Source organism: Vulpes vulpes, chromosome 10 (assembly GCF_048418805.1).
Source record: "Vulpes vulpes isolate BD-2025 chromosome 10, VulVul3, whole genome shotgun sequence".
NCBI classification, from domain to species: Eukaryota; Metazoa; Chordata; class Mammalia; order Carnivora; family Canidae; genus Vulpes; species Vulpes vulpes.
Window position 1 is genome coordinate 46,542,085 of NC_132789.1, and position 12,535 is coordinate 46,554,619.

Below are 12,535 nucleotides of genomic sequence, written 5' to 3' on the forward strand. Positions count from 1 at the left end.
TCACCATCTGAAGAGATAGCCACTTTCCTTAACAAACAATACAAAGTACAGGAGAAGCATATAAAAAGGAGCAACCCACGGCTGCTTGGAGGTAACCAAAGGCTTTGCAAAGAAGATAGGCCTTAAAGGGATTCTGAAGGTTTAATAGTCAAAGAGTCAAAAAAGGGAGACCGCATTCTTGACAAAAGAAACAGTGTGTGTGGGGGGGGAACAGTGTAAGCTAAATTTAAGGGCACAAAAAACTCATAATGTGTGCTCAGTGTTACAGAGCAGAAAATGCAAAGACTTTTTTCATAAAATGATTAGGTCATTAGATTAAAAGATTAGATAAGAGTCCTAGTATACTATGCAAAACAATCATTTTACAACTATTTGCTGAGCCCCTACCATGTGCTAGACACTGCCAAGAACACAGGATACAGATCTTTGTAGACCCACTGTTGTCCACATATATGGTTGCCACCTGAGTTGTGCAGTACAACCTGTGTGGCCCTAGCAATCCTATAAGGCCTCTATAAACTAGGACTCAAACTGCAGGCTCCTTAGTATGGTAGAGTGCACAATACCACACACATACCAAGTATGCTCTCTACACAATAAAATTTTGAAATATACACAACTTTCAATGTTGTTAAAATTAAGAGTGCAGTATCATTTTAAAAGTTAAAAACAGAACTATCATGTTATCTAGCTATCACACTACTGGGTATTTACCCAAAGAACACAAAAACATTACTTCAAATGGATACATGCACCCCTATGTTTACAGCAGCATTATTTACAATAGCCAAGACATGGAAGCAGCCCAAGTGTCTATCAATTGGTGAATGGATAAAGATGTCATAGGGATGCCTGTGTGGCTCAGTGATTGAGCATCTGCCTCTGGCTCAAGCATGATCCCGGGGTCCTGGGACTGAGTCCCACAACAGGCTCCCTTTGGGGAGCCTGCTTCTCCCTCTGCCTGTGTCTCTGCCTCTCTCTCTCTGTATTTCTCATGAATAAAATCTTAAAAAAAAAAAAAAGATGTGATATATGCATTGTGTATATATACACACATACATACATAATGGAATACTATTCAGTCATTAAAAAAAAAGAAAATCTTGCCATTTGCAATGCCATGGATAGAGCTACAAAGTATAATGCTAAATGAAATAAGTCAAAGACAAACACCAAATGATTTCACTCATGTAAAATTTTAGAAACAAAACAAAACAAAGAGACAGTCAAAACAAAAAACAGACTTTTAATTATAGAGAACAATCTGATAGTTACCAGAGGGGAGAGGATCGGCGTACAGATTAAATAGGTGATGGAAATTAAGGAGTGCACTTGTGATGAGTACCAGGTGATGTACAGAAACTGTTGCCATTACTATATTGTACACCTAAAACTGTTAATTAACTGGATTAAAACAAAGACTTAAAAATGAAATAAAAAAAAAACAAAACTAAGAAATGCAGTGATAGTTACATCCAATTTGACTTTAAAAAAAGAGAGAGGGGATCCCTGGGTGCGCAGCGGTTTGGCGCCTGCCTTTGGCCCGGGGCGCGATCCTGGAGACCCGGGATCGAATCCCACGTCGGGCTCCCGGTGCATGGAGCCTGCTTCTCCCTCTGCCTGTGTCTCTGCCTCTCTCTCTCTCTCTGTGACTATCATAAATAAATAAAAATTAAAAAAAAAAAAGAGAGAGATTTTATTTATTTATTCATGAGACACACAGAGAGAGGCAGGGACATAGGCAGAGGGAAAAACAGGCTCAATGCAGGGAACCTGCTGTGAGACTCAGTCCTGGGACTCCAGGATCACACCCTGAGCCAAAGGCATCTATCTGCTCAACCGCTGAGCCACCCAGGAGTCCCCAATTTGACCTTTCATTTATTGAAAATGAACGGTCTATTCTTCCAATATTTTATTTGTGGAGACAGGCCTACAAGTAGCAGCCTAAAACTACTCCTTTTGTCATACAGAAATAAAACAGAATAATTTAAAAAAAAAACTTTTGATGTTTTAAGTATAAAAATGCGAGAAATTCACATTTGTTAAAGTCAGTTATCTATTTTAATGCCATAAACATAACTAAATTCAATCTACATGGTAATATATACTCATTTTAAACTATGACAATGCTTTATCTTACATTAATGTGTCTTGTTAAATAGAAAAAGGCTGAAATTTGTTTTATATTTTGTTCAATACACTATTAAGTGAACTACATAAGTAATTTAAAAGTAAAGTATATTTTACTTAAAATTACTCCTTATACCAGAGAAAATATATTTTAAAAAAACAAGTAAGTTTGTGAAGTGCTGATTCTTTTTACATGACCTAATATATGACCTTTGGGAGACCGGTTTGTAAATAAAAGACTTTGTATAGTAAATTTTCTTTAGTATTCGCATAAATCCCTAATAGCAACATATATGAAAACCGAGGGAATGCCTGGATGGCTCAGCGGTTAGGTACATCTGCTTTTCGCTCAGGGTGTGATCTCAGGATCCGGAGGCATCTGCTTTCCGCTCAGGGCATGATCCCAGGATCTGGAATCGAGTCCACATCGGACTCCCTGAATGGAGCCTGCTTCTCCCTCTGTGTCTCTGCCCTCTCTGTGTGTCTCTCATAAGTAAATAAATAAATATCTTTTTAAAAAAAATAAAAAGAAAAGAAAACTGAGGCCCAGTGAGCAAAACTGCAAAAGCTATTAGTGATTCTGTGCTTCTTCTACAACTCCGTAATAATACCTCTATGGAAGATTCACTTAGCCAAAAAGTGGTGTACTTTAGCACCACTCTAACTTCATATTTTTTTTTCCTTATATTCTCCTTCCTCCATTTAAATCACCACCACCAGGGACACCTGGGTGGCTCAATGGTTGAGCGTCTACCTTTGGCTCAGGGCATGATCCCGGGGTCGAGTCCGGCATCAGGGTCCCCCCGTAGGAAGCCTGCTTCTCCCTCTGCCTATGTCTCTGCCTCTCTCTCTGCATCTCTCATGAATAAAATAAATAATAATTAATTAATTAATTAAAAATTGAGAAACAAATCACCACCATAACAAGCCTAGGGTGAAAGTTCACACACTTATTTTCTCCTGGAGTAGTGTAAAGCTCTTCCCAACCCAAACCATGTTTCATATTGATTTAGAGTAATAACCTTCAAAATCTCTTATTATATTCCTTCAGACAAGAAAACCTTCCAAGATACTTTGAGTCTTTACAGTGAGGCCAAAACTCCTAAACCTATGACTTAAGGTCCTCCATGATCTGACCCTAGCCAAAGCTCAGCTAGTCTCATCTTCTCCCGTCCCCTCAATACTAGAGCCATCCATTTCCCAGAATACATCATGCCTGTTCTGGTCCCAGTTTTTATGCTTAAGCTGGTCTCTTTGCCAAGAATAACCTTCCTTCCCAAACTCTTAGCCAAACTTAAACCCTGCTTGTTAAAACCCCCAATTCAAATGTTCCTTTCTCAACAATGCCTCCATGACTTTCTGATCATCCCCAAAGTCATTCATTCACTTAGCAAATATTTATTGAGCACATATAATGTACCAGGCACTATGTGTTTTTCTTTTAAGATTTTATTTATTTATTTATTCATGAGAGACACAGAGAGAAGCAGAGACACAGGCAGAGGGAGAAGCAGGCTCCCCACAAGGAGCACAATGTGGGACCCGATCCCAGGACCCCGAGATCATGACCGGAGCCGAAAGCAGATGCTCAACCACTGAGCCACCCAGGTGCCCAGAAGTATTAAAGATACAATGGTGAGCCAAACAAACATGGTCTCTATCTTCACAGAGGTAGTATTTTTCTCACTGGGTTCCTATGAGGGTTAAATGACAGAAAATAAAGCACTTAAAACAGGGCCTATATATATATATACAATCTTGTTCAATAAATATTAGCCTAATCATACTACCTAAAAGAGTTGCCACTCTCATACCTTTGGCCCTTAAACAGCACGGGTCCGAACTATGTCCGCTTATACACAGAGTTTTTAACAATATGGTCCTGTAAATGTATTTGCTCTTCCTTATGATTTTCTTAGTAACATTTTTTCTCTATCTTACAAGGATACAGTTTATAATACATACAACATATGTATTAATTGACTATGTTATTAGTAAGGTTTCTAGTCAACAGTAGGCTATATTAGTAAAGTTTTTGGGGAGGTGAAAGTTATACTGGGATTGTTAATTTTTTTTAATTTTTCAATTTTTAATAAATAAGAATAAAAAGTGTGAACTACATCTTAAGCCTGTGTTCCTCAAAGTGTTGGTCACGGAACAGGAACATCAGCATAACATTAGAAATGCAAACTATCAGGCCCTATTCCAACCTAATAAATCAAACTCAGGAAGTGGTAGTACAAGCCCTCCAGCTGATTCTGATTTATGTTAAAGTCTGAGAACCCTTGTTTTAGATATCTTACCTATCTTACCTACTCAAAACACAATAATGAAAATTTTGAAAAATATAAAATACAAAGCTTTATAATAATGTTTACCTCTATTTACTGAGCACTTATTACATATATTGCACAAGGAAATAAAAAAGAGTAGCCTCTACCGCTAATTCTCAGTTCATAATAAGCTAATATTATGCATTCTCTTCACTTCTCCCAGACATATACTCTTATTCTGCATGTGTATGTTTTAACAAGTAAAGAAAATCAAGTTAGTTGCAGGCAAAGTTGAAATTATAGTCATGCCTAATGTATCTTTTTGGTCAAATTTTCTACTATACATCCTCATTTCCTCATCTCTCCATGCTAAATAAAGGTAATCTGCTACCTATATTACATCCTAATTACTTTCTACTCACATTCACAACAAAGCATTCTTTGCCTTCCCAGAATGATCTATACAAATCATATTTCTATTTCAGGCCCAGGTCAAATGACACTTTTGGATCCTAAATACTCAAAAAGAGTTTAAATCTTCTCCCTCAGTACTCATACATTCATTCTCAGTGGAAAGGCCAATGCTTCCAAAAACCTAGAAATTTGGTATCTGAGGCAGGACAATTTACTTTATTCTAAAGAGATTATCACATCTTACTAAACTTATTTTTTGCACCAAAAATAAAATTCTCCAATTCAGTCTTTCTATGTAGTCCCCTAGTTGTCTCAAATTTCAGTTTAAGACCATACTTGTCAGATAGGAAAACAGATCACGAATCATTCAAGCACGTGTATGGCCTGGCACTGGGTGTATCAGGAATAAAAAGGCACAACGGCTGCCTGGAGAAACCCACATTTCAGAGGGAGAAGCAGGTTACCACAGGGACAGTGTGCTGGACTGTTAGTGAAGGGCTGTCGGGGAGACAGGCACAGAAGAACCTAAGAACGCAGTCAGTCAGGGAAAGCTCACAGATTAAATGATTTTATAATAAGCCACTTTCCTAAAAATTAATGAGGTAAAAACAAAAATTGACTAACCTCCTAGAACACAATTACCAGGGCTTGGTTTTGATTAGAATAATCGTACTGGGCCAGAGACCAAAATTTAGATTGCTGTCTATGACAGAGCGATGTATTCATCAAATGTACAGCAAAGCATGTGCAACCCAACTCCATAAAAAACCAACCGAAGCCTCCACTTACTTTGAAACTGGGAGGAAAACATTTGCAAATATTCGAAGTGTCTGTCAACTAAAGGCAGAGAGAGCAAGACAAACCAGGTGTCGGAAGGTATCGCAGACACTGTCACAATCGGGCCGCCAGCCTGCTTTTCAGTCTTCAGATACCCTGGTCGGCCTCCCAACAAAAACAAACCGTTTGTTCTGAGTAATAATTAAGCCTGAAAATAAAACATTTTTGAATTTCCCGACCTGTACCTCTACATTAAAACATTTCAAAACATGTCTGATTATTCCTCAAAGGCTAGCAGCTATCTCAAAAGGTCACGGGACGGACGCGGCCGCCACCCCGCCTCGCTCCTCAGCCACGACCCTGGGCGGTAAGCGTCCAGGCCCTCCCGGTGCCGGTGCCGGTGCCGGTGCCGGTGCCGGTGCCCCTGCCCCTGCCCCTCGACAAAACCGCAGAGGAACAAGAAAGCCGACGACTGTCTACGTGCCCGCCCCTCAGTTCCTGGGAGGCAGCCGCGCTCGAGTAGCTCCCGCCCGGACCCCGGGGCCGCGGGAGGCCGCGGGGCGAACACCGAGGGACGGGAGCCGGGCAAGGAGCACCAGCGAAGGCGGGAGGGAGGACCGCAGGGACAGAGCCCAAAACAGGCGAAGCCGCAAGACCGTAGGGGAGAAACGGAAGGTCAGGTTAAAGGACGAGGAGGGGCGGCACCGGGACATGAGCGCGGCTGTCACCGGGGAGCGCTGGGCGGGGGCGCGCACGCACCCCGGCAGGCCCGAGCGCGGGAGGACCAGCGGGGCGCCGCGGGGGGCAGGGCTGAGGTAAGCGCCGGCCGAGGCGGCCCCCGGGCAGCGACGCGCAGGCCGCAGGCCGCGGGGCGGGGGCGGGGGCGGGGGCGGGGGCGGCGGCGGCGGGGGCGGGGGCGGCGGCGGCGGCGGCGGCGGCGGCTCGGCAGGCCGCGCTCCCTCACCATGGCTGCGCAGGCCTGGTCCTCGGGCACGCAGCCTCCGTCCTGGGCGCGGCGGCGGGCCGGACCCGAGCCCGCCCCCAGGCTGAGCCGGCGCGGGGGCTCCAGGAGGCTCCGGGCGGCGGCGGCGGCTCCGGGCTCGGCCCAGGCCTCGGCCTCCTTCCCTCAGAAGCTGGAAGTGCAGCAGCCGCAGCCGCAGCCCGAGCCCGAGCGCAGACTCCGCCCCCGCGAGGCCCCGCCCCCACTGGCCAGCCGGCGCTTGGCCCCGCCTCCGCCCTCACTGCGCACACTCCGCGGAGTCCCGACCGCGCGCCTGACCTCTGGGTTCTGCCCCTTGCCAGGCCCTTAAAGGAGCCGCAGCCCCTCGAATCCTAGCTTCCCTCTAAAAATTATAGCCTTAGACATTACGTCATAACAGGAGATTGGAGCACTCACTCGTTTAAGTAACCTATAGCCCCTTGCGTTTCCGGTTCATTGTCTTTCGTTACCATTGTCAGGACTTTTGGAGATTTCCGTTCTCAGATAATCCTTGAAGCGCCTTCACACTTCAGGTCCCTCGCCACCAGGGACCACCCGTCCTCAGCCTCTCGGTGCCCTGCTCTCAGCCTGGCCCTCGTCACCTACGGCTGCGGCCCCTGCGTGACCTCAGCGTTACTCATTCGCCCCTCCCATCACAGCCCCCTTCATTCCTAGCTTTCCTCTTTAATACCCCAATCCAAACCTCCCTCGACTCCTCCAAGACTCAAAACCCACTGATCCTACTACCGTTTCACTACTCCTCGCGGTTCTAAAGCTCTCACGTCCGTCCTTGAAGGTCCTTGAGTTTAGATGCTCGTCCAGGGCAGCCCGGGTGGCGCAGCGGGGTAGCGCCGCCTGCAGCCCAGGGCGTGGTCCTGGAGACCCGGGATCGAGTCCCGCGTCGGGAGCCTGCTTCTGCCGGTCTATGTCTCTCACGAGTATATAAATAAAACCTTAAAAAAAAAAATTTCTGTCGTCCATCAGGAAAATAATTCCTAGGTATTAGCCTTTCTTCCTCCAATCCTGCTCTCCTTTCCTTGTGCTCACCTGGTGAAACTAAGCCTAAACGTGCAGCAAAACCCCCCAAGGACGGTGGGGGGTGGGGAATCCAGAATCATACTGACTCGGCTCTCTTTAAATCTGATAATCTGTTATCCTCAAATAGTCCTCCGATGCTTAGCTACATTTCTCCAGTTCTACACACCGTCCCACCCTACTAGATGACTATCTCATATCTCTTTTCAAACCTTCCTCCCTCATCCTCACTTAACTGGTAATTTTGTTACTAATTCACTGAGAAAACGAAGCCCCCCACAAAAAAAGAGAGAACATCCACAAGTTCCCCACCAGCCAGCCACCAGGACTTCCAGCCTACCTCTCCTGCTCTGCCTGTAGTTCTACTCCTGGGTTCTGCCTTCCTTTCCTTAGTAGGCATGAGCCATTTCGCTTTTAATTGAGGTCAAACTCTTAGTTCTTCTCAAATTACCTGTACTAAAAGACTTTTTTTCTCTGATCTCAAACCTCATTTTTATAAAATGCAATAAAAATTAATGACTAAAGCAACTTAAATTTAAAAAGAGACATACAGGGCAGCCCTGGTGGTTCAGCGGTTTAGCGCCGCCTTCGGCCCAGGGCGGGATCCTGGAGACCCTGGACGAGTCCCACGTCGGGCTCCGTGCGTGGAGCCTGCTTCTCCCTCTGTTGTGCCCAAGATTGCGAATCCGAGAAACTACCAAGGAGCTGACACCGATGCAAGCGCAGGAGGGTTTATTAGCAAGCTCGAGCTTGGGTCCAAGTATACCCGATACAGCGGAGCAGGGACTTGGACCCCGAAGTGGGTTACAGCTGGGTTTTTTATAGGCTGGTCTAGGGGATTTTCAGAGGGATGGAGGAATTTCTCAAGTTCTGTTTACATTCTGATATGGGGCTTTCAAGGGCATTGAGCTCTGTTCTCATTCTAATATGGGACTTTCTACCACGGGGGTGGCCTCTGTTGTCTTTCTGATATGGGATTCCCTGCGAGGACATTGAGGACATTCTGCAGTTTTTCCTATAAAGTTCAGCTCTTATTCACAGGGGCCTAAGATGGCAGTACTTATGCTAATGCTAAACTTGAGGTGGAATGGCCTTGATTTTTCTCGGCCTCCACACCTCTGCCTGAGTCTCTGCCTATCCCTCTATGTTCTCATGAATAAATAAATAAAAATCTTTTAAAAATAAATAAAAATAAAATAAAATAAAAAATGAAAAGAGACATACAGAATGCAAGCCCAGATTTTTTTTTACCATATTCACCATTTTTAACTGTACAGTTCAATGGCATTAATTAAGTACATTCACATTGTTAAGCCACCACCAAACACCATCCAGCTCCAGAACTATTTTCATCTTGCAAAACTGAAACTCTGTACCCATTAAACAATAACCCCTTATTCTCTCCTCATCCAGCCCCTGACAGCCACCATTCTACTTTCTGTATCTATGAATTTGATAACTCTATGTCAGACTTTTTGTTATTAAATTCCATAGACAAAATTTTTCTGTTAAATTGCTCTAAAACCTTATAAATATTTATTGTTTCTACTGTGAATTGGTAACAAGCTGTCCACAGACCATCTCTAGTCCATAGATCATACATTCAGTAACATAATGCTGAGTCCCACATGGTTTCATTTCTTTAAAGACATCTATCCAGGAATTCATCCTATCTTCTACATCATAATTTTGTTTTTCTTTCCCATTGACACACCAACACAGACTCATTTCTTCCATATCAAAAAAATAAAAACAAAAAAACCTCTCTTGACCCAGTTCTGATTCTCCAGCCTGCCTCATTTCTCTGCCCTTCTTTACACCAAAATCTCATAAAGGTAGCCTGTGCTGTGCTGCTCAATGTCTTGATTTCCTTTCTCCTATATTCTATGGGCCCATCCTCTACCACTCCACTGAAACGTTCTTATCAAGGCCACCAGTGACATAATTTTTAACATCAATTTTCACTCTTACTTAACCTACCATGAGCACTAGAAACAGTTTTCTTCCTCCTTGGCTATCATGGCACTCCACTGCCCTGGATCTTCTATCTCACTGGCTGTTCCTGGCTTCTCCACATTTCTCTGACCTCCTAAACACTGCCTCAGTCAATACTTTGATATTTTATCTTTTCATTTATACTCACTCCTTGATTATTTTTTTTAAGGATTTTATTTATTTATTCATAGACACAGAGAGAGAGAGACAGAGACACAGGCAGAGGGAGAAGCAGACTCCATGCAGGGAGCCCCATGTGGGACTCGATCCCGGGTCTCCAGGATCAGGCCCTGGGCTGAAGGTGGTGCTAAATCGCTGAGCCACCCGGGCTGCCCTCACTCCTTGATTATTTTATACCATCATATTACTTTAAATATGATCTATGTAGGGCTAATCCCCAAAATTACACGTCCATTCCAGCCAGACCTCTGTTCTGAATTTCAGACTTAGATATCCAACAACCAACCACACATCTACCCTTATAAGTCTAATAGATTTCTAATATACATAGTAGTCACCCAATAGACTTCCCCTCAAGTCCTATAGGCCATAAGTAAGCCAAGAAATAGCAAAGGGAATAAGACTACTAATATTAGCTCTGACCAGTCATGATTTAGTCTCTATGTCTGATCTAGGAGTCACCTTACCGGGAGAGCCGGTGGTAGTGGAGGAAAATCACCATTAAAAAAATTAGGGTTCTGGGACACCTGGGTGGCTCAACGGTTGAGCATCTGCCTTTGGCTCAGGGCATAATCCTATGGTCCTGGGATCGAGTCCCGCATTGGGTTCCCTGCATGGAGCCTGCTTCTCCCTATGCCTGTCTCTGCCTGTCTCTGTGTCTCTCATGAATAAATAAATAAAATCTTTTTTAAAAAATTAGGGTTCTGTCACCAAGAAAGAATGGAGCCAAAGCTGATCTGTAATCAATGACACAAAATAAAAAGTCCAAAAATATGTTCAAATATTCATAGGAATTTAGTATGATAACAGTAAAATTTTAGGTCAGTTAAAAAAAAAGGTAGTAGCATTTTTGGTGTTAGAATAACTGCATAGCCATTTAGAAAAAATTAACTTGGATCTATACCTCACACTATTTACCAAGATAAATTTCAAATACATCAAAGATTTAAATGTAAAAAAAAAAATTGAAACTGAAAAATACTTAATGGAGCCATGGGAGAAATTTTTATAATCTCAAAGTGAGGAAGGTCTTTTAGAATATATTTAAAGGGTGCCTGGGTGGCTCAGTGTTTGAGCCTCTGCCTTCAGCTCAGGGCGTGATCTTGGAGACCTGGGATCGAGTGCCACATTGGGCTTCCTGCATGGAGCCTGCTTCTCCGCCTGCCTGTGTCTGCCTTTCTCTCTGTGTCTCTCATGAATAAATTTTAAAAATCTTTAAAAATATAAAATAAAATATATATTTTTAAAAAAAGTGGTTGCTATAAAAGATTAGCAAATTTAACTATGTAGAAATAAAAAGTGTTTGTAAGGCAAAAGCCACCTTAAGAAAAGAAAGATGACTATAAGCATGTTTGCATTTCGTATCATAGGAAATTAAACAAAATTTTTTAAAAATCCAAGGGGTAAAATATGCAAAAAATATAAACTGGTAGTTCATAGAAAAAGAAATAGAAAGGGCTCTTAAATGTTCACTCTTACTTGTAATAAAATAAATGCAAATTTTTTGAGAAATGCAAATTAGAATTTGTTTGAAATGCTGTTTTTCATCTATCAGATTGGCAAAGATATACAAAACTGATAAGACGGTAGTGGCAAGGGCAGCTTGATACATACTCTTCTATTTTGTTTGTGGGAGTGTAAATTGGAACAACTTCTATGGAAGACAATTTGAGGGAGGTATTTATCAAACTTTATTTTTTATTTGTTTAAGATTTATTTATTTGAGAAATAGCAAAAGAGTATGTGATGGAATGGGCAGAGAGGCAGACAGAGAGAATCTTCAAGCAGACTCCCTGCTGAGCCCTACCAGGTGCTCCATCCCAGGACCCTGAGGTACAGGTCTGAGCCAAAAACCAAGAGTCTGATGTTCAACTGACTGAGCCACCCAGGTGCCCCTATCAAATTTTTAAATGGCCATTCCCTTTGACTCAGAAATTCCACTTCTAACAAGCTCTGTTTATAACAAAAGATTGAAAAAAACCTTAATTGTTTATTGATAAACTGTTAAATAACAATGTATTCCTACAGCACATACTCTGCTACCACAAAGAACAAGTTCTTTATGTAATGATATAAAATTGCTTTCAAGCTCTATAGCTAAGTGAAAGTGTAGTCTTAATGTATATTGCATACTATCATTCCCGTAAGAAGTGATGGTAGTAAGACATATACATCATTACTTATATACGCAGAGAATATCCCTGGAAGAATTTAAAAGAAAGTGATACTACCAATTGTCCTATTGCTGCTGGAAAGGACAACTGGATGGCAAGAGACAGGTAGGAGGAAAAAGCCTATTCATAATATAAAATTTTGTGACTTTTGATTTTTTTAGGCTTTTTAAAATTTATTTATTTATTTATTTAAATAATCTATAGATCCAACATGGGGCTTGAACTCACAATCCTGAAATCAAGAGTAGCAACACTCTTCCAACTGACCTGGCCAGGTACCCCCTGTGTCTTTTGATTTTTTAACCATGAGGCTGTATTATCTATTATAAAAGTAAATAAGATTTGAAAGATAATCATTTGGAGGCACTTATTTATTTTACAAGTAAAATCATTTTTTACAATGAGGAATGACTTTAACTGATGTTCCTAATTAAAAAAAAAAAAATTCCTACAGTCTTTTATTCTTGTTGAGTTAATGAGAACTAGATCATTAGTTACTTACCATCAGTTTGATGATTATCTTGAGTTTGGTAAATTGGCCTTCTTTGGCAAATAGTTCATAACTTTAAGTGAATAAA

At 42.2% G+C, this 12,535-nt stretch overlaps 1 protein-coding gene across 8 annotated transcripts in view; it reads right to left on the bottom strand.

The window, feature by feature from the left end:
* ZYG11B (zyg-11 family member B, cell cycle regulator) overlaps nt 1-7,955 on the bottom strand; it is a 90,178-nt gene extending 82,223 nt beyond the window's left edge. For 2 of the 8 annotated variants that reach the window (XM_072723931.1, XM_072723929.1), the window contains exon 1: nt 6,559-6,793. In XM_072723931.1, the coding sequence (XP_072580032.1) occupies nt 6,559-6,561 (3 nt within the window). In that variant the 5' untranslated portion in view covers nt 6,562-6,793. Of the gene's footprint in view, nt 1-5,606; nt 5,803-6,353; nt 6,454-6,558; nt 6,794-6,990 lie in introns of those variants that run through there. The other 6 variants (XM_072723933.1, XM_072723934.1, XM_072723936.1 and 3 more) reach the window with 6 other exon arrangements.
* Nucleotides 7,956-12,535: the final 4,580 nt, after the last annotated feature.